Here is a 27,089-nt window from a genome sequence, read left to right on the forward strand (position 1 = left end):
TATAGAGTACTGTATGTGAGGTGTATTCAACATTGAATATGATCTCGGCCATCCAGTGAAAATAGCAATAATATACGGTATTGTAATGTAAGAAGTACCATATAAAATGAAATTCTGGTTCTGTAGGATACCTGATAATCTTAAATTCATTGTATTTCCAGCAAGAAAGATCATGAGAACAAAATCCTACAAATGCAGAATACTTTAGTTTGTTATGTATAACCTGAAATTTTACTCTGGTTCTCCATTAATTACTCAGTTTGTAAACAGCTTTCAGCATAGTTTGCTAGGCTATACATTATGAAGACCAGATATTGACTTCTAGGTTTCACATGTCACAACTTGTAATGAAAGGTTAACTGATTTTAATTATATATATATACAGTACCAATGGTCTTTTTCAATGGGATGCAGTTAATTAAGTCATGCTACTTGTACTATGTAGTATAAGTTATTGATGACTCCATGTTTTCATCAGGCATGGATTCCCTGGGCATGCATGACTGGCAGACTACAGACATTGAAGTTAGAATTAAGGAGACTCACGATGATTCTGGACTCATTGGCCAAACTGGTATCATTCGAGGAGTGTCGGTAAGATACTGACATCATGTATTGCTTTTAATCTTCATGCAGTAAGTTTCTGCCATCTGGAAATATTTAATACTATGTATTGGGAGGTGGTAGGTGGGGGCACTCACCATCCACTCACTGAATGTAATGCTGCTTTGGATGTCTGCCCTGTCCTCTCTTCCTTCCTTCCTCTTCTGTCTTTCTTTCCTTCATTCTTTCCTCTTCTTTCTGCTTATGGGTGACTTTACACTCCCTCTTCTGTCTTTCTTTCCTTCATTCTTTCCTCTTCCTTCTGTCTATGGGTGACTCTACACTGAGTGACAAGCCAAATGGTTTCCTGTACACCAGGAAACCATTTACCATGCTGGGTGGTAACCATATGACCAAATAATGGCTCTTGGTGGTTTAGTGGGTAATTAAGGTGCTCCAGTAGGATTGAATGTGTGCAGGTTTATATCCAAGGGATGGTTGGGATTTACTGCTTACCTAATACCACTCAGGGATGAGTGAGGCTGGTCACTCTCATCTTAAACGTCAGGATCAACTTGCCTAGCCCTGGGCTCCTACGCTCCTCATGGGGCGGCATAGGCTTGGATGATGGATTGATGGATAGGCTATGTATTGGAACCCTTCCCAAAATATGCAAGGCTGTTTTAGTCACCTATAGTGAAAAACAAAAGTCGTGTTGTGAAATTTGGTGAGAACATCTGCTGAAAGACCATAGTTTTGATGCATTCTGTTTTGTATCATATGGAAAGTTGGCAGCACTGACATGAGTTGCTATATGCTCCAGGTGACCAACCTTTGAATGCAGTCATATTTTTGGTAACTAAGCAGAACCAATCAATATATCATGTTTTTCCAACTGCCATTTTTATTTGATATATATGATGCATATCTCAACTGTTCTGTTTTTTATTACCATGTCAACAGCACTGCAGTTCAGTTAGCCAAGTAGCTGTTCAGAAGTCAGTTCTCCATCTTTAATAATTTAACTTTTGAATTAGCCATGTTGTGCCCCACACTCCCCACATAACCTTTGGTATGCTTCACACTCAGTCTCACTGAGCACAGTGAATGGCTGCCACTAATTTATTGTTGGTAGCATTTAACAGTAGCAGTGGAGAGTGCAGACTCAAGCCCAGAGGGGGCCACAAACCTCGTAGGTTAGGACAAGAAGACATTAAGTATCCCTTTCTGTTCCAGACTCCCTCCCGTACTACCAAAAATAACTTCCACACACAAAGGTTGTAAAACACAAATGGTTTTTACTTTAATCTTAACATTTGTTTGCAGAATATATACACTACTTCAACAGACAAGTTACACAAGTCAGTTACGTTAATATGAATATGACAAACTACTTTGTCTACTGAGTTTCAACTCGACACAAAGGAAATCTCAACCACTTATGTACAACTTGACAGCAACTCATTTACTTAACTTGATAATTATGTTTGACATAGGTGCAACTTAGTCACTTGACCAGGAAACTCCTCCATTGAGTATTTAATATTCACTTCAACATTACAAAGTCCTGCTCTAAAGTTAATTCAACAACTTAATTAGTACTTCCATGCCCAGGGACATATGCATCAAAATGATATTGCTGGTCTTTCTGAGTAATGACTGCTGGTATTTTACATCACACTAATAGCACTTAACACATCTTGCACTACACTCTTGCAAAACTATTCCTCAAACACTTCTACTTATCAGAACTGCGATGCCCGTGGTATTGGCTGTGTCCCTTCCCATCTGTCCAGGTTGGACACAAGGCAATTTCTGTTTGACTGCCAAACTCTTTCAACCTGCATCGCCCTTATGATGCTTATGAACATCTTCATATGGATCACTGAGTCATCGATGCACCCCTAGACTACCCCAGTTCGTATCTCCTGTGACTTTACCCTTACTGGCACACGACCAGTGCATTAATCTTTGCATCCTTGCAGATGAGAGTTATGTAACCCCCACATACTGGGGGGTTTTCCGATGTCGTCTACTCCTCCCCACGGGAGATTTCTGTGATTTTGGAAAAAATACCCTTACTTCAAACCCAAATATCTGCCAAACTATAATAGCTAGAGAAAAAAAATAGATACATAAGACTCACCAACTCTTCCTCTTTCAAATGAAAGTATTCCCAGGTCTCTAGGTGGTCCTGTCGATGAGTAAGGATAAGTTGAAGATTACTAATTTTTCGTGCTTCGGTGGGCTGCTTCCGAGCGCGTGCCACTGGCAGTGACCTTGGACTCACTGGCTAGCATTGGCATCACTGAGCAGAGTGGTGATTGTAACACTGCCCGGGCATCCTTCGAAGGAATTTGGAATTTTCCACTCAGTCTTTGACTTTTCCTTACTCACTGTCATAAGGATGAGTCATCACCCTGTTCGTGTGGCTCCCCATAGGGTTTTCTGCCCGTTTCATAGTACCACTATGCCTTGTAGGTGTGTGGGAAAAGAATAACTCTTTGACTTTCTGTGCTCACTTCTTGCATCAGATATAATATTTCGCTCTACTGTGACACTTATACTTGCACTTGACATCACGATTACAGGTAATTGCACTTTGAGAAGTAAATGCTGTGGCTGTTTCACACAGTATGGTTGAGTATGAGGTAATTACTTGTACAAAAATTGTGGCTGATTTGTACTAATTAGGGGCATCATGAAAATATTACTAATGTTATACACAACTTACTTTTTTTGTACTTCACATGCTAACATATTCAGCATTATTTTCTGAGTAATGAGTGAAAAATTTAGTTATAGCCAACCAGGTAATTTTCTTCCTGGCCCGCACACGCGTGGTTTTCTTTCATGTAGCAGGTAGGCTAACTCAAGGTCCAATCATTGTTTCACCAATAACCATAAGCAGTAACACTATTTGCATTTCACTTGTCAAACTTATTATAAAACACTTATATATATCATAACACTTACAAGATATAAATTATAGTATCTTACATTTCACTTATGTATAAAAATAACACACATGTGCATACCTGTTTACTATTTACAATTTCCCACACACCTGATCAGTATTCACGCTCAGAGTGATACTCGTTAATACATTTAGGGCACAGGGAGACCTTGCACTCTCCTTGTTGCTAGGCTGTCTCATTTTGTGCTGGGGGACGGTGTTTGGTGTGTTGCAGATGTGGCACCGCCTGTGTGCCTGAATACCTGCAGTGGTACGGCCAACTCTTCCAGCCCATGTTGCCAGAAATACAGTATTCAGTTCATATTTCAACTGAACCCTTGTTCTGTATCCACTCTATCCACTTCTTCCTCTTTTCTTCCACAGCTCACTTAACCTCTTCATCCCACCATGCTGTACCTTTCTTGTCTGTTGTTACTCTTGCCTTACTGTATATACATACAGTCCATTCGCTTAATACATGAGAATTTGGGTGGTAGAAGAACTTGCTCCATAGAAATTTTGGGCTTTACAAATAATATACCTTATGGGGAATATTCAGATTGGTGGGATGGCTGCTCAGAAGTCACCCTTTTGGCCCCTTGTCTCCCATTTTGCGTATGTACTATGAGACATTAAACACATGTATTAAACACATGTATACAATAAGTATAACCCACATAATAGTCCCATACCTTAAAATATGTGCAGTGAAGGCTTAGTTGACTCAAAGAAATGGGTTTCCGAGGAAGGACAAGACAGTAACAGTGCCCCGGCCCCAGCACCCTAACCACCGCCCAACTCCATCACACCACCACCACCACCAACATGTTTCACGTCAGTCTCAAACTCCTCAAAGTCAAAGGCGGACACAGCAGATGTACGATTGTTGTCATCCTCGGCTGATGTTGAGGGCACTGGATCACCATCTTGTGGTGGAATAAAGAAGGTGGTGATCAGAATCTGATGCCTTCAGCTCACTTCCTTGGCATCCCCATGTCAGCAATAGTGGAGGCTGTTTTCTGTGGCATCCAGGATCTCTTCAGCTCTCATTTTACAGTTTTCGTTCATTGCCGCTGGATCTTTACACTTGTTAAAGGCTGACAGGATTTTGCTTATGTTTCGGATTGGTAGATCTTCACTATCCATGGCCTTGGCTTGTGACATCATGACCCGCATCACTTCCTCGTGTGCTTTACAAAGGTAGGTCGCACTCCGCAGCGCGACACTGGATTCAACTCACTTTGCCGCCCCGATTTTGCATTTTCCAAACCAACTTGCGTATTTTTTCACTCCCCTGCTACACTTTAGGCATTTTGCGTCATAGAAATTCACGTATGAAGCGAATATGCTGTGTACCATAGATGCTTGATTTAATGAACTAATTCAGCCAACCCCCATTCCGTTATCTCAAATTTTTCGCTAAACTGAGTTCCATAGCTAAGGTTCAATATAAAGGAAACTTTTCCAGTATTTTTATTTACTTCCTGCTAAATCCTTGAAGCCAATGATCAAGCCGAGTTCCTGACAATGCACACCCAAACCTTGCAGACTGTGTTAACTCTCAGTGCTACACACAGCAATCTGAACCCATATTTAGTACCCCCACTTATATCCATTATTGTGTACATGTTAACAGTGATACATACAGTACTGATTTAGTAATAAAATATGCACACATAAAGAATAAGGTGAGGATAGTAGTGTACCAGATATAATACTGTAGTATAGTAAATAGGGATAATAATCTACAGTCAGGCTTACCTCCAAAAGTAGGGGTTCTCTACTTGTTGTAGAAATATGCCTGACACAGGTAGCCATACTGGCCCCCTCAAACCTGTGTCAGGCCTGGGTGTGGTTTAGCCACTGTCAGAGTCACCCTCCATCAGCACTCGAGGTGCTAAAGAGGAGACGGGTTGGGGAGCATTGGGGATGTTGCCCCATCTTCTCATTTCTTTCCAATTTCTGGCCAAGAGAAAGGCTCACGTTCTCCTTCATTTCCTGAACCTTGGGCATGGTTCATAAAAGATTTGGTTCAATGAAAAAACACACAAATAAGGCCGAAATACCAAGGCAAAGCTGCATGCACGCGGAGCAGTTGTTCATAGTTGCTTTCCGGGTGTGGAGTGACTCAGAATGCAGTTACCCGTGCTGGCAGCAGTTTTTCACACCTGCTTGGGCTAGTCATGAAGTACTCTGACGAAGGTGTGAAATTATGGGCAAAGTGTAAAAATTGGTATACAGTGTCCATCCAAGCAACACAGTTAGTGGGTCTGGGCATTAAAATGCGGAAACAGAAACTTCATAGATGGGTACTACATTGAAACCTATTTTAAATGAGTCTGGAAGTGTCCTAAAATTTTCCTAAACCTGACATTTAAGATGTGAGAGAACAGCCTCACTCATCCCTGAGTGGCATTATGTGATCAAGAAACCCCAACCACCCCTTGAATATAACCCTCTCTGACTCTTGAAAATTTTTAAACCCTTCTTGAGCATACCAAACATTAATTGTAGTACAGTGAGCCCTTATGTTTTGCGTGATTTGGGTCCGTGAATTTACCTTTCGCGGAAACACCCAAAATTTCCAAGAACTTACATCTTATGGTCAAGAATTCACCTTTCACATCAATATATGGGATGCCAGTGGGCAAGGTGATCATCAGCTGTTGTGTGCCATGTTGTTTTCACGGTTTTCGCCAGCTGTGAGACTGTGTGTGGTGCTTAGGTAGTGATCGCAGCCACAATCACCTCCCCCCTGCCCCCCCCAGCTATTGTTCTTGTATGCCCTATCTGTACTGTATTATGGGTTCCTCTTCATTGATTGGAGAACCAGGTAGTAATGGTGACGGTGAAATACTGGGAAGTTCAAAGGATGAGGGCCAGAAGAGAAAAGAACGTCATGAGTATCGAGTTGGTGTGAAGAAGGAAAAGTATTCGGTAGAGGATAAGATGAAAAGATTTCAGGATGGTGATCCATGTATTTAATGTTTCTTAACATTTTATCATATTCATATGGTTGTCAGTTATTCTGGTATCCTGTTTTATGAGAATTATATCGCAAAAGTGAGAAAAAGAGTGACTTTGGGAGGGGCTCGAGAACCAATTAGATTTTTTACCATTGAATTAATACTTTTAAGTTCGCGAAATTCAGGTTTCGTACCAACCTCATAGTACCAGTTGGACATGAAACATAGAGGCTTACTGTATGCATATAGTTTGAACAACATCACTGGCATAAGAACTAGTTAGAGTGTACAAACTGCTGTATAGGGTAATCACCATGAAGAAAGACAGAATGACATACAGCTACTGCAAATTGACTTAGGACCTCCCCCCACAAGGTATGAAAAAACAGAAATCATAGTATATCACAATGTTTGTTCATGAAATGCTATTCATTAATATGAAATCATGTTTCCCATGTTTTTCAAGACGAGTTGAATGCATTTTGGCATGGAATCACTTAGATCTCTAAAGTAATCTAAGGACATTTCTTTGCACCAAACATTTGTCAGTTCAGTCTTGAGGTTGTCCAGATTCAGTGTCTTCCTCTCTACCATGATTTTCTTCATCTTTGCCCAGCAGTTTTCTATTGGATTTAGATCTGTACTGTTGCCAGGCCAGTCGAGGACCTCAGTCTCGTTATCCTGAAGCCATTTTGTCACCTTTCTTGACTTGTGACATGGAGGTGAATCATGCATGAAAAAGTCACATCCATGAATAGCAAAAAAGTTTAACAAATGATCTTTCAGAACTTGAATGTACTGGCCACCATTCATCAACAAGTTCTTAGGAAGAAAGTAGAGCCCTCCCCTTCCCATTTGACCTGAGGAACACCCCCATACCACTACTGATTGTGGGTGCTTAACGGTCGGCACTGTCAAAGCAGGGTCATATCGACTACGGGAGGCAGGGTGACAAACCTTGGCAGAATGCACCTGGAACACTTAAAATGTGCTTTCATCGGAAAACATAACTTTTCTCCACTCATCTGATGTCCAGTGTGCACACTTATTGGCAAACTGAATGCGTTGCTTCTTCATGCGGTCAGTGAGAAGCGTATTCTTGGCTGCGGTGCGGCTTGGCAAACCCAGCTTATTCTGCAAGTGGTGTTGGATAGTTCGAATTGAGACATCTTGTAACAGCTGGGGATGCATTTGCTTCAATTCTGCTGCTGTCAGTTGAGGATTCTTAATTACTTCCCTCTTCAGAAGCATATCTGTACCTCTGGAAGTCATCCTTGTCTTTCCACCACCATGCTTGTGCTCTGGTACGACATCAGGTGGCAGGCCATGCGCTGCAGCAAGAATCTTCATGACAGTCGACTTTGCGCGTCCAGTATGTTCACAAATCGTGTTGATAGGGACATTATCCTGCCTCCATGCAATGGTACAGACCATCTCATCCCTTGAGCAATACATTCCAGACATGACAACTCGACTCTAGGAAAATAACAGGGCAAACAGTAATGCATACAAAAAAAGATGGAGGTGCAAGCTCGAAGCGAAGGGAACATCTCCCACTCTCGCTTCTGGGCAAGCACTGATGTCTTGAGTGTTTCACCACCTCCCGCCAACACTGGAGGAGTTCCAAGTTACTTCTTGCCCCCAAAATTTGCTTGGTAGAGGTGGAAACACAAAGCAGAGACAGACAACTCTCCCATAGCATTTCTGTGTGTGTAGGTCCTAAGTCAGTTTGCGGTGGGTGTAACACTGATAACACACCACAGCACCAGGAAAATGCATGTTTTATATATGAGAAGGCAGGGGAAGGTATAGATCACACATCATGAATAATGGATGGAGGGTATGGCGCAGGACCAGGGAAGTGGAGACTGATTGCACAGGCATGGCAGCCATGTTGGCATTCATCACCACACGGTAATCTCAGGTGGATTGCAGAGGGGTCCCTCCAGTAAGATTTTTACTGTGCTAATGAGGAGTTACTGCTCTGATTGATATGGAGTATGGTTTATGTTGTCGTCAAATCTTGACTTGCGAACTGAAACTGCACTGCTTACAGGCCTACTGTAATCGTTTTTTGTACCAGTGTGTGCTATTTTACTCATTAATTTTCCTTTATGTTTAAAATCCCACTGCAGGGGAGGAGGGGACCATTAAAGTTACTAGATAATCAACTTATTGGATTTGGCTTCTCCCACTTGATTCAGCATAGAGAGGTTCTAGTATACAGTATACTGTATAAATGTGTGTGTGTGTGTGTGTGTGTGTGTGTGTATTTGGTGGGAGAATGGAGCTGGAATAATAATGATGCTGAAGTATAAGCCACTTAAGCTAGTTCAAGTTTTACCCTTTCTTTCCAGCCTATCTTTTATGGGACTATATTTTATTTATTTTTACATACATACATACATCATCTAATCCTGTGTTGCCCCATGAGAAGTGTAAGAGCTTGGGGCTAGGCAAGGTAGTTCTGACAATTAAGATGAGATTGACCAGCTTCACTCATCCCTTAGTGGCATTACACGAGCAATGAACCCCATCCATCCCATGGATATAAGCCTACACTTGCTCAGTCCGGCAGGAGCGCCTTAATTATCCACTAAACTGTTTTTTCCACTCAGACTAGCGGGACAGTAATCAGCAGATGTTGTCTTACCACCATTCATGGGTAATGATATCGTGCATTATTGTATCGAATTACAGTACCTAAATGATGTAAATTATTATCTAGCCCATTCTGCTGTTTACTGCACCCACTTTCATACTTTATATTTCCTTGTTTATGGATCCTGCCTCACCCTATCCTTAGGTAGGAGAAGGAAATCAGGATGATGATGATGATGATGACTGACTGACTGACTAAATGATTAACATATACAGTTTTTCATACAAAGTGTATGCTGAAAGGTCACCAAAGATTAATCCTGTCAGTGTGTTGATAATTTTTATGTTTATTTATTTAGTTTTAGCTGTGTCCAGAGGATTCGTCCACCATATACTGTTGAGACTTTTGCTTTGGAGAGCATAAATATATCCATCATTTATCCATTCAGGAGATCTCACCCGAGCGGATTAAAAGGATTTGAGAGTAGCAAGAACTTGCCTTAAAAATACATCATTGAAGTGAAATTTCATTGGTATGGAAATCCCACTTGATCATACTAAATTTTAGATAATTAGATTAAAGCCCAGTGGTCTTGCTGCTAATTGATTAATTTACTGGTGAGATATCAGACACTTTTATGTACAGTAATGACTTCCTTGTGCAAAGTGAGATTTTCCTCCTCTTTGTGGTATTTGAAATAATCAGACTGACATCCACTAGCATTTTAAAATCTGATCCTTTTGACCATCATAAATTCAATAAATATAAACTAGACTCTTGGTGCGTTTGGCAGGGTGGGATGTGTTCAGTGTTCCTGCCAGAAGAAGAGCGTGTCGTCAACATTCTTGGTGAGCACCTAGAGCCAGTTACGCCAGCACAGGGTGACCGTGTAAAGGTGAGTTTGGTTATGTGGTTTGTTTTAATCTGGTGGTTTGGCAAATCAGTTTCCCAAGGATTTGACCTAGTTTGGATGAGGTAACTTCCAGGCACAGTCAGTTTGCTTATAACTCACTCTCCCATAACACCAATCATAATAGCATGGAAGGCACTTAACCAGGTCCTCAGAGCTACATCAGCATGGTTATATTGACAGCAGTGTGGATGGTGGGCTCAAATATGGCATTATCTGTCACTTCACAGAGGTATCTCCCACAGCACTGGCCATGTGACAGCTCAGAAGCCTTACTGGTGTGGGATGATGATGTGAATGATGGTATGGAATGATGGTCAAGGTGGTTGGTGGGGAGCAATGGTGTGGGGAATGGTGTGGTCATTGATACATTTAAGGCCAATTTTAAGTGATCAGGGTTGGCTTGGAGAGGGTTATTTGTGGTGACTCTGGGGTGTGTTCTGACCATAAGCTGTTTTTTCCATAAAGTTTGTAGTTCCACACTGAGGCTTCACATAATGCTGCTCAGGTTACTGACAGAGTAACCACATCATATGCATGTTGATGGTATACAGTCAAACCTCACTGTTTGTTGGTTTTGTTGCTGCAGTTTTTCTGATTGTTATTTTGTAGGAAATTGCATTACCTGCAGTTGATCAAGGTTGAGCTGTGGGGGGGAGGGAGGGAATCAAGGGAAGAAACAAAAGTACAGTACAAAGTACAGTACTGCACTCTTTCTTGCAGTAAAAGTGCTTGACAAGGAAAAATAAATGTATTACCTCTTTGATAAACGTAAACTGCATTTGTCAGTGCATTTTACAAAAAAAATAATAATAAAAAAAATAAATAAATAAACCTTTTGCTAATAAGGTGGATGAGAGTTTACATGAAGGTATAGGTGGCCAGTTTGGTAGATCACTGGGTACATATTGGTTATTGCTGGAACGGCATGCCTCTTTGCAGCTGGCTTCAACAGGCAGACAACCCTGAAACATAATAATGCTTTATGCATTCCACACCCACTTGTGAGGTGCCTCAGTAGATACCAGTGGTGGAAATAAGCTTTCGATTTGAGTGGAGTAGTAATTCAGACTAAACTGAAACTTGAATCCTTATATTTAACCAAAAGAATGAGATAGGTTGTGAGAAGTGTTGTATTAATAAGGACAGAAACTGGTGATTAGGAATGGTTAAGTAGAGAATTTCATGTTCACACACATACAAAAAAAATCGTTGCTAAAAAATGCTGGCTCACTAGTTAAGTGAAATGCTTTGTAAGAAAAAGGGCCATCTGGTTCACAGTTGAGAATATAAGAAACATCCCTGATCCAGTCCTTCTAGTCTGTTTAGAGTTTAATATTTGAGTTTTAGGTATAACAGTGAGTGTAAGTTCGTGGATCTTGAACCAGTTACACTTATTACCATTTATTATTCTATTTTATTAGTATGGTAGTTTGGTGGACTGATTAACAGCGGTCAGGGAGGTTTGACTGTACATATAGTTCATATATTTTTTTTTCCAGCTATGATGAACACAAGGAACAATGCAGAACTTTTGCATGGAATCCTAAAATGTATGACACACCTTTTCAAACCTCTTCCTCTCAGCAAAGCAGATGAGTGACGTTCAGACTTCCTTCTTGCAGCAAAGCAGATTAGTGATGTTGCACTTAAAATATGCAACAAACCTTTTCATCCCTCTGTCCCTAAGCAAGGCAGGATAGTGTATGTCCCCATCTCTGCACTGTGCCCTTCATACTGCACACAGATAATTTTTCTTTTGCAAAATTCAAAGTTTTGTACAACTTGCAATGAGCAAGTCAGCCTAACCAGGTTAGAAGGAATGGTAGACCAACAAGATACAAAGAGGTGCTTGTCAGTCCTGTCCTTGTTGAAAAATATTGCCAAACTGTTTTCACTGACTACCATGTTTGGATGTTTGTTGGTCAAAATATGCAGGACACCAAGGCTGGTCTAAAATATAATATTCTGATTGCCAATGAAGTGTTGCTAGGAAGGATGGGACTTGAATGTACAGTATTAGTGTTGTGATGAAAGACAGTGGATTGAGATGGTTTGGGCATGTGGATAGGATGGAAGATGACATCTTGGTGTGGATGGTGAAAGGTGTGTGTGTTGAGGGTAGAGTTACAAGTGGTAGACCAAAGAAGACTTGACAAGGTCACAGAAATGGGAGAAATGGAATTCCCCCGAGCTAAGCCCTGTGTTGGACTATATAGCCCCGCTAGGGTTACAGGAGGGAGCTACCCCTCCCGGCACGGCAGCCCGGGCGAGGCTCGAACTTGCAATCCCCCGATCACAAGTCGAGCGCGCTACCACTGTGCTACCGCGCCCCCCGACAAGGTCACAGAGTGGGACCTCAGGGTAAAAGGACTGAATAGAGAGACTGCTAGAGATACGCTGTGTGGAGAGCCTTCATTGGGTGGCCAAGGCAGATTTGTGCAAGTGTGTTGGAGCCTTTATAAACAAAATGATTTTAAAAGTCAAGGAAGGGATGTGCAATTAGGGATCCTCAGCATTTGTGTTGTGGTAGGAATGTATAAGCTGCTGTAAGTGTTCATGTTTTTGCTTTTCATTGCTGAATCATGGATAGATATAGTGTGTTGGCTCTTAAAATGCACATCACTGCATGATTGCAGTTGTGTTTTATCATTTGGATGTTATTAAAGTTTTTTTTTTTTTTTTTTTTGCCACTGCTAGATCATTAGGTGAGACCACTCATAATTACAGTAAATGCCAGTACTGTAATTTGGAGCATAGTATGAACCTTCAGTTATGTATTTTTATTTTTTCAGGTAATATGTGGAGAGGAGCGTGAACAGACTGGCAACTTGCTGTCCATTGATCATAACGAAGGTGTAGTGAAGTTGGACCATGCTGATGTGAAGATGTTACAACTGCGATACCTGTGCAAGATGAAGTAGATTATTGACGGTACAAGATAAGCTTATAGGATTATCATATAGGTTGTGTACAGTTTCTTCTGGCAAAGATTTTTATTTTGTTTTTTTCCATGACATAGCTGGTATGTGAAGTGAAATGAGTATATGACCAGCCCTGTCATTGTTGTCATTTGTAATATAGAGATTCATTAATGTTGTCTAAGCCAGAGACATGGCTTATTTTGTTATTTTTTTTACTCTTATAAAAGTATTTATATTTAACTCATTTCAGAGTAATTATTTTTCATGATCATTCTCTCTCTCTCTCTCTCTCTCTCTCACACACACACACACACACACACACACACACACACACACACACACACACACACACACACACACACACACACACACACACACACACACACACACACACACACACACACACACACACACACACACACACACACACACACACACACACAGTGAACCATGAACCACTCCTCCAGATAATTTTTTTCATGACATTAACAGATGCATATGGAGTTGTAACTGAAACAGTGGTGTGTTTTATTTTAACAGGAAAGCATTGCTAGTTGTAGTTATTGTACCATTCTTTGAGCCTCTCACACCTCATATACAGTACATTATGCAATATGTGTCTTTATCAGTACACACATTTAACCCAAATTATAACATTAATTTATACTGTACTGTATTATATGGTTAGCTGTATATACACATTTCTGTGTGTCCCTAGATTGTTTATAGCATATAGTGCTTTCAATTTTTTTTTTCTTTATTTTAATATAGTAATTATCTATATTTAAGGTTATGTTTATTTAATATCTTTTTTTGTTTTTTGTTTTTTGTTTTAGTTTAGTCTACCATAATATATACACACATATATTTGTGGCTGTTTTGTCTCAAGCCCACAAAAGTAGTTGATACAGTATAGCAGTCAAGTGAAGAAAAAATATGCTGTAAATATACATATTAATATAACTGAACTTGATTTTTGAGCCTCATATGATATAATGATATTTTAAGCATTATCCAGAATAACTGCAGTCTTTGTAAAGTAATAGTATTAGTCAATGAATGTGATTGCAGTGTTAACTGAATTTTCCTGAACAGTTGGATAACAGTAAGTAGCAATTGTTCATAATTACAGATACACATTAACGTTGCTCAGCTGCATTGATATTGATTATGAAATACTGTGCAACACCTCTACAACTCATTCACTAGCACTACCAACATAGAATTGATTTTAGTGATTTTTTAAATACACTATGTTGCCACAGTCATAATTACTTCTTGTCATTAACCCATGACTGGATTTCATGAACATTGCCCAGTACAATTATCATGTAGTACTAGTACCACTTTGAATAACTCTACTTCCAGACTGCCAGGACTACAAGAGTAATCTCATGTTGTTGGTTCTTAGCTACGTGCTGATTTCAGCAGCAGATGCTTTTATGTACAGTAGGTATCATTGATCAGAAGAAGCATGTGATTTGGTTAGGGAGGGAAAGTGTACGGTACTATCATGAGTTTCTGTGATGGTAGAGAAACATGTGCAAGAGTACACCAATACCTCAGCATTCTCGGAGGACACTTTCCTGACACCTTCAAGAATTATAGAAATAACTTGTTTGCTCTCCATATCCTATTTTTGTAATCATCCCACCCTAGACAGGAGTTGCTGAGTATGGGCTGCCCACCCAGTCTAATCCTTCCTACGTGTATCAGGTGGTCTCAGATATTGTCCAGCCATAAGTTTGGCTTCAAATCGCCAAGAAAGAGTTATTAAGCATTAAGCTTTGTTAATCGGAGATTTAAAATCATGTGATATTGTTGATCTAAAGTACTATGAAAAATAAAAAAGAAAGGCATGTGAAATCTTGTTTTTAATGTCAGTTGAAAAAGTTTGTACACAATACACTTCATGTTTGAAAAGACCTGAGTTTGTACAATGAGAAAGTAAAGATATGTTTAACTCTCCAGTTCAAAAAGTCAGCGCAACAGCATGTTTCTGTTAACGTCTTCATAATGAAGTTGAATATTGTGGCAGGTGCAACAGTTTCATAAGATTATATTTTTAAATTTGTTCTCTTGTGAACAATTGAATTTTGCATGTATTCTACTATCACCAGAGCAGTGATGGAATGTGTATATGATCATGACAATAGTATAAAAGTTTTGTTACAGGGAGAGTAAATGTAAGACTTTTACTAGCTGATTGCTGCTAAGCCATACATGTATATACAGCCATGAGCATGATATTTATGTCACGATCAGTTGGGTCTATGGGTGGTGTTACATAAACTAATTTTTTTACAGCCATATGAATTGCACAAGATAATATGAGAATGCAGAATATTCTGTTGTTTTGGGAGGAATATGAAATATAGAATACAGTTTGTGGTAGGTGGGGGTGCTGACCATCGACTCAGTGTAGTACTGCTTTGGGTGTCTGCTCATTCCTTTCTTCTATCCTTCCTCTTCTGTCTTTCCTTCCTTCTTTCCTCTTCCTTCTACCTGTGGGTGACTTTATACTCCCTCTTGTCTTTCATTCCTTCATTCTTTCCTCTTCCTTTTGTCTGTGGGTGACTTTACACTGACAAGCCAAATGTTTTCCTGTATACCAGGAAACCATTTATTACACTGGGTGGTAACCATATAACCTACAGTCGGCGCAGTGGAAATCTGGACCCTCTGATTCGCACCATATATTTGGTAGGGTCCAAGAAATATTGTAGGAAAATTCCTGTAGTTGGTGGATTTTTTTTCTGGTGGCTTTTAGCAACTTTACAGGCTTAATACCACATGCTGTGAGTTTATGAGCTCAATGCCCTTGACTTTGGATGAGAAAGCACATCATATTTTCTTGTCCTGCCTGGCCCTTGTTAATTTCAAAGCTCTCGTTTTCACACCCTCCTTTGCCTTAGTGAATCATTGGAGATGGGTCCCAAGCCACTAACTGATGTAGAAAAAGCCCAAATTTTAACTATGAGAGAGGCAAATGTAAAAATTAAGGATATTTGTATTCGAACTGGGCGAGGAAAATCTGCCGTTATGGCACTTCTCGCTGCTGCCCGCCATCTGCCAAAAAACACAATTCCCCAACATAAAGACAGCCTAGGACGTAAAAGGAAGACATCACCAACTACAGACAGGTTACTGAAGCAAGCTGTGATACAAGACCCACGTTTGACTGCTAGACAACTGAAAGATATGTACCCAGAATTGCTGAAAGATGTGTCTGAAAGAACCATACAGCATCAACTTCAGAAAGACTTCAAGATCCCCAGCCATATTGCTGCACTGAAGCCTCTCCTTAATTTTTACATTTTCCTCTCTCATAGTTAAAATTCGGGTTTTTTCTGCATCAGTTAGTGGCTTGGGACCCATCTCCAATGATTCACTAAGGCAGAGGAGGGTGTGAAAACAAGAGCTTTGAAATTAACAAGGGCCAGGCAGAACAAGAAAATATGACGTGCTTTCCCATCCAAAGTCAGGCAGGCACTAAGCTCATAAACTCACAGCATGTGGTGTTAAGCCTGTAAAGTTGCTAGAAGCCACCAGAAAAAAAATCCACCGACTACAGGAATTTTCCTACAATATTTCTTGGACCCTACCAAATAAATGATGCAAAATAGAGGGTCCAGACTTCCATTGCGCCGACTGTAATTATGGCGCCTGGTGGTTCAGTGGGTAATTAAGGTGCTCCAATCGGATTAAGCCTGTGTAGGTTTATATCCAAGGGGTGGTTGGGGTTTATTGCTCACATAATGCCAGTCAGGGATGAATGACGCTGGCCACTCTCATCCTAAATGTCAGGACCAACTTGCCTAGCCCCAGGTTCCTATGCTTCTCATGGGGTAACCTAGGATTGGATGATGGGTGGATGGATGGAAGGCAGTGCTCAATGCTGGGAGAAAATTGCAGTTAACTTTTGCTTATGACTAAGCAGGCACTGCCTGGCTGCTCTTTCTCACATCTTCACCTGTACAGAGCCACCCAGTACAAAGCTCCACTGACTGCCAAACATATATCTGTGTAACATCATCTCTTATGTCAGGACTTTAGTGATGTGTGTTTTATGTACTACATGTTTGGTGGCACTGCTGTGCAGGGCTTGCTGACTTCTGTCTTTCTGACCAGCCCCCTCATTCATTCACCTAATACAGTTTCACAGAACAATACACCGGCTGCAGCAACATTGACCATATATACACACACCCAGTCATTACTGTATAGGGAATGTACATACAGTACATGCTTATTCTTTACATGACTGATACACCTGGTACAGCTTCACTGACCATCACGTCCACTGCAGCTCAAGTGACTGCACACGTACGCTGTGTCGAGAATGTTCGTACATAGGTATGCACATTCTCAACGGATCCCATGCACGATTCCAGGTTAAAACTCAGAACGCACTCGCCTTGGAGTAGGTGATGCATTTACCATGATGCAATTGGTGCTGCCACTCAGCATTTTTTTGTTTACATCTGAGGCTACCTCGTGGATAGGTGAACTCATGGATGTTGATCCCGTGAAGGTTGAGGTGCTGGTGTACATGTATTTCTGGGTGAGTGGTTCAGTATTAAAACTGAAATGAGGCAAGGCTGTACATATTTATGCCTGCCTATACATCTGTCTGTCTATTTCTGTGTGTGTATGGGTGTGAATGTGGATGAGAGAGTGAGTGAGTTTGGAAAGTGAAGTGTGGTAGGGCTGTTGATGCATGGTGAAAAGTAGAATATAACATACTGATGTGTGCAGATGATACTATTGTGCTTGCTTTTATTGAGCTGGGTCTTTGCATTGTGGTTTAGGTTTGTGATTGTCTGCAAGGAACATGGCTTGAAAAGAAATGTGGCCAAGAATAAAATGATGATTGTTAAGAGAGTGATCTGATCCGTAATGGAAAGACTTCAGTTGTAATGAGTTTGAGTAACTCAGTGTAGTAACTGGAGGGAGCTACATCTCTTGTGTGTAAAGGAAGTGGAGAGTGGTATGGCTCATGGAACAAAGGTGACATAATGCTGTGGAGACCATATTAGAAAACAGAAAATTGAGTATGTTGGCTGAAAGATACATATGAAGATGAGTTGATGCCTGTATCAAGATATGGGTAAAAGATTTTGATATGGTAATGACTGTGCAGTCATGTGTGAGAACAGTGGAAATGGGATGTGTTTGGACTGTGTAGATTGGACTGGGTAAGAAATATAAGATCTTGGAAAACAAATCTGAAGAGAGCAAGTTGATAGATTGGAGAGTAAAGTGTGTGTGTTTAGAAAGAATGGAGGCAGATATGACAGCAAAAAGGGTTTATGAAAATAAGAAAATGGGAGGAGTGTTAGTAGATCAAGAAGAGAAATAATCTTTTAGGACCGAATTAGAGCTGGAGTGCATCACTCCTAACCTGCATATTAAGAAAACTATTAATTTGTTTAGATGACTGTGATTTGCAAATTTCAGTGGAAAGGAATGAGATAGATAAAAAGAGGAGCAGACAAAATGAATGATAATGTGGAGAAGCTGAGGATCAGAGAAGTTATAGATAAATGCCAGGTTAAGGTAGTGGGTCAGTGAACTGGGTGCCAGTGGATCTGAAGAATGTGGAATACTTATAGGGAGTGTCTGGTTAGGAATGTTAATGCTGTGTGTGCAATCACAAGGTTAGAATCTATTTGGTATAGCTTGATGGAATGGAGGTTATAAGGGTAATAGAAGGAAAGAAAAAGAAGTGGCCTGAATGGATGCAAGAAAGGAGTTCAAATGAAAGAAGGGAGTACATTGAGAGTATGAAGCATGCAAAGATACTGGTGGAGAGGAAAAAGGAAGATGTAAATTATGATTTTGGATGAAAAACAGATGTAGATTACTCTGAAAATTGGAGACTGTTTTGGAAAAAGGGGTGCAAAATTGTTGAGATGAGGGTTGGAAAAAATGTGGAAGTAGAAGATAGTTAACTGATGGAAGAACAGTAAAGAGGAGGTGTAATGAATATTTTGAAAAGCTGAATGATGAAAATAGAGCACTAGCAAGCATGATTGGTTTTTGTGGTGTGCAGGGAAGGAATAAAGGACCAGGAAATGTGTCATTGGCATAAGCAAAGAATGTTGTGATGGGGTTGAAGAATCGAAAAGCAGCAGGTGTTGATGAGATGTAAGTAGAGATGATTAAGTACAGTTGAGTGAGTGAAATGAAGTGTTTGCTGGAGATAATGTAAGGAGTTGGATGAGTGGAACTGTACAAGTAGAGTGGAAAAAGGCTGTGATTGTACCCTTGTAAAACAATATCCATCCATCATCCAATCGTATGTTGCCCCATGAGGAGCGTAGAAGCTCGGGGCTTGGCAAGTTGGTCCAGACATTTAAATCCACTCACTCGATGTAGTGCTACTGTTGGGTGTCTGCCCTTTCCTCCCCACCATCCTTCTTTTCTTCCATCTTCTTCTGTCTTTCTTTCCTTCATTCTATCCTTGTCCTTCTGCCTACGGGTAACTTTACACTCCCTCTTCTGTCTTTCCTTCATTCTTTCCTCTTCCTTCTGCGTGTGGGTGACTACACTGAGTGACACGCCAAATGGTTTCCTGTACACCAGGAAACCATTTACTACGCTGGGTGGTAACCATATAACCAAATTTTGGCGCCTGGTGGTTTAGTGGGTAATTATTGCCCTCCAATTAGATTGAGCCGGTGAAGGTTTATATCCAAGGGGTGGTTGGGGTTGATTGCCCATGTAATGCCACTCAGGGATGAGTGAGTTTGGTCACTCTCATCTAAAATGTCAGGACCAACTGCCTAGCCCCAGGCTCCTACGCACCTCATGGGGCAATGTAGGATTGGATGATGGATGGATGGAAAGCAATATCAGTCATCAAACTGAGTGCCAACATTACCGAGGTATAAACGTTGAGTGTTGGAGGAAAGACATGGAACAATCATCATCGAGAAAGTAAGGACTGTATCAGAAGGCCTGGTCAGTGATGAACAAGATGGCTTTACAAGTGGTAGGAAATACCTGTGGCGGGGGGGACACAACCTGGCCGCACTATGGGGTGGTACTACTACTCTGCGGCCAGGTTGTGTTAGGAAGAATACTGCCACCGTATTCCCTGCGTGTCGTAAAAGGCGACTAAAAGGGGCGGGGTGAGGGGACTAGGGACCCCCTCCTCTGTTTTTTAGTTCCTAAAAAGAGACAGGCCAGAGAAAGGGATGGGGGATGGAGTTATCCCCGTACCCTGAAGATTGGGTCTATGAATGTGCGTGGATGTAGTACAATTGAGGCTAAAAGGGAGGAGATTGGGAGAATGTTTGTGAGAAGAAAGTTGGATGTGTTAGCTTTGAGTGAAACGAAGATGAAAGGGAAGGGGAGTCTATGTTTGGAAGTGTGAATGGAAGATTGTCAGGTGTTGATAGAGGAAGGGCAAGAGAAGGTGTGGCCTTGTTAGTGAGTCCGGAAGTACAGCAGTGTGTGATTGAATGGAAGGAGGTGTCATCGAGACTGATGTGGGTGAAAGCGAAATTTGAACGTGAGTTGTGGGTGTTTGTGAGTGCATATGGGCCTGGTAGTGAAAGGGGATGAACAAGAGAGGGAGTCTTTCTGGAATGATGTTGATGAGTGTCTGCAGAGTTTTGGAGCGAATGTGAATGTGGTAATGATGGGAGATCTGAATGCTAGAGTGGGAAATGTAGCAGTTGAAGGCGTAGTTGGTATGCATGGTGTGCCTGGAAGAAATGAAAATGGGGAACGAATGATAGCGATGTGTGTTGAGCGAGAGATGGTGATTGGGAATACGCTGTTTGAGAAGAAAGATATTTATAAGTATACATGGGTGAGACAGGAGGGTGGAAGGGTTGTTGATAGAGCCTTGATGGACTATGTGGTTGTGTCTAGGAATGTAATAGGAAGATTGTTGGATGTGAGAGTTCTGAGAGGGGAGGGTGGAGGTATGTCTGACCACTACTTGGTGGAGGGAAAGTTAAGAGTAGGTAAGAGATGGGTGAGAGCTAGGAGGGTTAGGTGTGGCAGGAGGTTTTGAAAGTGAGTGAGTTGGATAAAGAGAGAAAAGATAGAGTATCAGGAGAAATTGAAAGATGAGTGGAACGCAGTGAAAGATCGGGAAAATGGCAGCGTGGAGGAGGAATGGCAGTTGTTTAAGAGTGCTGTGGTGGGGCATGCAGAAGAGGTGTGTGGTGTGAGACGTGTGGGTGGTGGTGTAAGAAAAGGAAGTGAATGGTGGTGCGAGGAAGTAAGTATGGCTGTGGCTGAGAAGAGACGGGCATATGAAGTGTGGCTGCAGAGAAAGGATGAGATGTCATATGAAAGGTATAAGGAAAGAGGAATAGAGCGAGAAGGGCTGTGCGTGATGCTAAAGTGGCAGCAGATGAGAGGTGGGGTAGGCGGCTGACAGAGAATTTTCAACAGAATAAGAAAATGTTTTGGAAGGAGGTGAAAAGGGTGCGAAAGGGAGAATCTGGGAAGGAAGAACGAGTAAAAGCAGAGGATGGAAGGATGTTAATTGAGATGGATGCAGTAAGGAAGAGATGGGCAGAGTATTTTGAAAGATTGTTAAATGTAGAGGAGGAAAGGGTGGCTGAGATTGTGGCGGATGGAAGGGTGCAAGGAATAAATGTGTTGGGAGACATGAATGATTCTTTGATCACGGAGGATGTGGAGAAGGCAGTAAAGGAGATGAAAACAGGAAAGCTTCAGGTACGGATGGGTGTGTTGTGGAATGCCTGAAGCGTGGTGAATTGACTATTGTTGACTAGTTATTAAGATTGTTGAATGTGTGCTTTGGGAAAGGTATGGTGCCAATTGACTAGGCAAGTGCTTGTGTTGTCCAGTTGTATAAAGGCAAGGGTGATAAGTATGAATGTACTAGCTTTAGGGGTATAAGTCTGTTGAGTGTTGTAGGTAAAGTGTATGGTAGAGTGTTAATTATGAGAGTTAGAGAGGGTACAGAGGGAGTAATTAGTGATGAGCAGTGTGGCTTTAGGAGAGGGAGGGGATGCGTTGATCAGGTGTTTGCTGTGAGACAAGTGTGTGAAAAGTATTTAGCGAAAGGCAAGGATGTGTTCTGGGCATTTATGGATTTAGAAGAAAGCGTATGATAGAATTGATAGGGAGGCTTTGTGGACTGTTTTAAGATTGTATGGACTTGATGGTAGGTTACTAAAAGGGGTGAAAAGTTTTTATATAAATAGTAGAGCGTGTGTAAGAGTGGGAAATGCTGTGAGTGATTGGTTTCCCGTGAGAGTGGGGCTGCGACAGGGATGTGTGATGTCGCCTTGGTTGTTTAATATTTACATGGATGGTGTTGTAAGGAGGTGAATGCAAGAGTTTTAGGTGGTCTGAGTCTGGTAAATGTTGATGGAGAAGAGTGGAATCTGAAGCAGCTGCTGTTTGCAGATGATACTGCACTGGTGACTGATTCAGAGGAGAGATTGAGACAGTTGGTAGAGGAGTTTGGAAGGGTGTGTGAAAGAAGGAAATTGAAAGTAAATGAGAATAAGAGTAAAGTGATGAAGTGTACGAGGTTGATAGATGGTAGGGGGATGAATATAGTTTTGAATGGTGAGTTGCTTGAGGAGGTAGATTGTTTTAAATATCTAGGGTCACATGTTGCTGTGGATGGAAGAATAGATGCAGAAGTGAAGTTTAGAATAAATGAAGTAGGAAAGGTGCTGGGAGGAATGAAAAAAGTGTTTAAATGTCGTTCGCTTAGAATGGATGTAAAGAAAGGCTGTATGAGGGTGTTGTGGTACCGACTGCGTTATATGGGGCTGAAACATGGAATGTGGGTGTAGCAGAGAGGGAAAAGTTTGAATGTAATGGAGATGAGATGTCTGAGGAGTATGTGTGGAGTGACGCGTATGGATCGAGTGCGAAATGATGAAGTGCGAAGGAGAACTGGAGTTGTTCGGGAGATGGCTGGTAGAGTTGAGCAGAGGGTGTTGCAATGGTTTGGGCATATGGAGAGAATGGATAATGAACGATTGGTGAAAAAGATACTTGAGATCTGATGTGAGAGGAGTAAGGCTGAGAGGAGACCACGAATAGGATGGATGGACAGTGTGAAGAGAGCGCTGGATGCGAGAGGGATGTCTGTTGAGCAAGGAAGAGTGGCTGTGCGTGACAGAAATAAATGGAGAGAAATTGTGAATGAATAAGTGATGACGCAGCCCTGAGGGGATATTCTCCCGCATTTGGTCTGATCAGCTAGTCAGGTCAGGTGCGGGTAAGGGGATGGGTCTGTTATGATGTGGCAGGGGTAAACCAGTTCTGCTGTCGGGCCCTGCTGCGGATGTCACTGATTGCATTGCGCAGTTGACCCTTGTGCGGTGTGATGCGGTGAGGATCTGTCCGTTCTCCCCTTTGGGGCTAAGATGCGAATGAATGTGTTTGAATGGATGAGTAAATGGAGAGTGAGTCGTCCTGTCTCGGCTACCTCCCTTTCCTTGGGGGAAGCAGCCTAGGTATATAGATAGATAGATAGATAGGAAATACATTGATCTGTTATTTGTAGTGTTTGGATGGATATCATTGAGATGGTGTTAGTGGCCAGATATGTTGTTAGCCACTGTACCAGTAGAATTTTGAAATCAACATTGATTGCGGTTCAGCAATTCTTGGCCTGCTTTGTGAGGTGGTAATGCAGCCAGTCCTCAACAACCATACTGATAACAAACTTTGCAATTACTGTTCCAAAATTCTCCAGGTGCTAGGGGTTGTGATGATGTAGGAACAGTGGTTGAGTAAGCGCACATCCACGGCCTTCAGATTACATTTGTTAGTGTTAGTGCACGAAAATGCTAGTAATAATTCTTTGGAAAGGCAAACACTAGCACTTATGTTACACTACTGTACAGTTTTATGTGGCATCTTCTTGAAGACTGGGATGTTTCCATAACAGATTAAACAAGCAGATTTAAAAACTTGGCAAAATACGCTTCCCGAGGCAGCCCTGTCACCAGTAGTGGTGAGCTATTCTCAGGCAGCAATTAGACAGACTATATGACTGAACAGCGTGAGCCCACCGTGGTATAAAGTAAGAAAGAAATCACTGATGAATAGTAAGTGTTACAATTATGTTTGGATCATAAGCTTGAACTATTGATTCTGTGTACCTAAGGCTGAGTTCTGTAACAGGGATGGTTATGTGAATAATTCCTATCTTATAGCCATGTACAGTATATACTTACTTTCTTAGGACTGGCAGTAGCCAAACACGTATAGTGTGTCAAGTATATACAGCATTATATTCTCCATGTTATAACATGCATAACTGCCTTTCACTCTCCCATGCAGAGTGCCAGGTTATGGCTAGCAACAAAATCATTTACCATCTCTTATTGCCATAAACCTTGGCTTCTGGCTCATGGCACAAATCACTGTTCTACTTAAGCATTTGTCACTGGTGCAGAGGCTCATTTTGCAACCAAAATCACTTTCTTCTTGTGTAGCAAGTCATTTCAGGGAACTTTGAGTGATGTATTGAGGAAGGAAAATACTGTGCCTGTATTCATATGATGCATAATCCTAGTACTGTAGAACCCTCATTGTGTGTACACTTTGTCCACTCACTTGCCTGAGAAGACATCTCCAGTTGCACAGACCTTCCCACCTGCTTTTACTGTACTCACTTTCATCCTTTTCATCTAAAATGAGTTCTTATGCATCTTGGAAGGCAGGAGGTATACTGTACCTTAATTTGAAGAAAATCTGCAAAGATTTAATAATTGGATCCAAATGCAGCAAGTAGACAGGCTGACTTGAGTGCTTGCAGCTTGTTTAAAACTGCACATAACAAGTACTGTCTACACAAGTGGAAAAGTGTTAATTTATTCACATATTTAAAATGTACTGTACCATATTTTTGTGGTAGGTGGGGGCACTCACCATCCACTCACTTGATGTAGTGCTGCTTTCAGGTGTCTGCCCTTTCCTCTCTCCATCCTTCTTTCCATTCATCCTTTTCTGTCTTTCTTTCCTTCATTCTTTCCTCTTTTTTCTGCCTGTGGGTGACTTTACACTCCCTCTTGTGTCATCCTTTCCTTCATTCTTTCCTCTTCCTTCTACCTGTGGGTGGCTCTACACTGAGTTACAAGCCAAATGGTTTCCTGTACACCAGGAAACCATTTACTATGCTTGGTCGTAACCATATAACCAAATTTTGGCACCTAAGTGGGGTTGGTGGAGGATTAGTGCCCCTCCCTGTAAAACAATTAACTCTAAGCCCTTGGCCACCCCGGTTGGGATACATGGCGTCTGGCAATGAATGAATGAATGAATGAATGGTTTAGTGGGTAATAAACGTGCTCCAATCGGATTGAGCCGGTGAAGGTTTATATCCAAGGGATGGTTGGGTTTTATTGGTCACGTAATGCCACTCAGGGATGAGTGAGGCTGGTCACTCTCATCTTAAATGCCAGGACCAACTTTCCTAGCCCCGGGCTCCTACGCTTCTCATGGGGCAACGTAGGATTAGATGATGGATGGATGGATGTACTATATTAAAGTCACTTGAGGAGATGAGACTGCACACTGTATGTGCACCATCAGGGTGAAGATTATATCTGATATTTTCATGGTAGATGTCAGAAACTTTAAAGAGCGGTTCACCAAAAGATTGGGCAGGGGGATTTCAAAACATTTTAGCTGGATGTGAGGTGATATGGCAGAGCCACATAGCACTAGAGACTCCAGGCTGTGGAACACTAATGCCATCAGCAAATCTAATGAGAAAAGGAGGACTTACAATCTGTGGTCATTTTTCTATTTATTTGTCTCTTTTTTTACACATTTTTTGTAACTGACATGTGGTTCTAAGAAAGTCTTTGTGTCAAGTGATGACAGTTATGTGGAAAAGGAAGATAGGTTTTAGAATCAACTTCATAAAAGGATGGAACATAGGCATTGCAATTTTACAAGTACCGTATTAGTAATGGATGATCTGGATGGACGAGTTACACAGGTCTTTTTAATGATGTAATAGGTCATTTTGGTGTGCCCAGAAAAAATGATAGTTGATGGTGGCAGAAGAATGTGTTTCAGGAGAAAAGTTGTGCTTAAGCTATTCACATTTCAGACTCAAAATGCATGAATATACTGTATATGGTACCGATAAACTGTAGTCAGTGTTGACAGGGTCCAGGTCATTAACACGAGGACCACAGAAGGATTGCCCTGTCGAAAGATTATGGTATGCAATGTGCAAGCTGAGAGAAGGGTGAGAAAGGCATTCGTTGTGAAAAAATTAAGTGATAGACAAAGCAGGGGGGGATGACTGTAAAACATGAAATTAGGGTCAGTACTTTAGGGCAGCATTTGGAAACATCCTGTTCTGTTGTTTGCAGATGATACTGTATGTCAAGTGAAGATGAAGAGGAACTCAAATGAGTTTGGGAGTGTGTGTAAGAAACGGAATCGAAAGGTGAATGTAGAGACGAGTAAAGTTATGGTCTTCGAGAGAAATTATATTCACTTAGTGCACAGTTAGGTTGGATGATGAGGAAATGGAAAATGTAAGTGCATTTAAGTACTTGGGTAATGTGATGAGTAAAGATGAAAGTTTGGAGGACTAAGTGCTCTTGAAATGGTATGACAGGCAAGAAAAGTTGCTGGCTTTTTTAAAGCAGTGATAAGAAATAGGCAAGTGAACATGGAATTTAAAAAGTTGCTGCATGACAGTGTTGTGATAACAACTCTAATGTATGTAAGTGAAACTTGGACCTTGTTGGAAGGATGGAAGTGAAGAGTGAGAGCAGTGGAAATTAGTTATTAGAGAGGAGCATGTGGAGCTGAATGGAGGGACAAACAGACAAATGAAGAAGTGAAAGAGCATTAGGGTGTGGATGTGGATGTGATAGAAAGGATTAGGAGAAATACATTGAGGTGGTGTGGCCATGTGGAGAACATGGAGAGCGAGAGACTGTTGAGGAGAGTGTATGTGAGTGAGGTGGAGGGAAGGAGAGGCAGGGGGATGCTGAGGATGAGATAGAGGGATGGAGTGGAGAGGTATATGAGAGGGAGGAGTGTGAGTGGGAGAGAGGGCAGGGATATGGCGAAGGATAGGGCGACATGGAGGCGATTAGTTTTTGGGCACCCCTTACAGGATTAAGGCATCTGGCAGTAGACAGATAGATTGATAGACATTAGGAACAGATCAATTTAGTAAGTCATAACTAGTGATATA

At 41.4% G+C, this 27,089-nt stretch overlaps 1 protein-coding gene across 1 annotated transcript in view; it reads left to right on the top strand.

Annotated features, from left to right (window-relative positions):
- Spt5 (Transcription elongation factor subunit Spt5) overlaps positions 1–13,318 on the top strand; it is an 84,436-nt gene extending 71,118 nt beyond the window's left edge. The window contains exons 19-21 of the mRNA XM_080277541.1: positions 479–594; positions 9,861–9,962; positions 12,773–13,318. Of these exons, the coding sequence (XP_080133667.1) occupies positions 479–594; positions 9,861–9,962; positions 12,773–12,901 (347 nt within the window). The 3' untranslated portion in view covers positions 12,902–13,318. The remainder of the gene's footprint in view (positions 1–478; positions 595–9,860; positions 9,963–12,772) is intronic.
- Positions 13,319–27,089: the final 13,771 nt, after the last annotated feature.

The sequence above is a fragment of the Coenobita brevimanus genome, chromosome 70 (assembly GCF_032717465.1).
Source record: "Coenobita brevimanus isolate Jiangsu-jjx chromosome 70, ASM3271746v2, whole genome shotgun sequence".
NCBI lineage: Eukaryota > Metazoa > Arthropoda > Malacostraca > Decapoda > Coenobitidae > Coenobita > Coenobita brevimanus.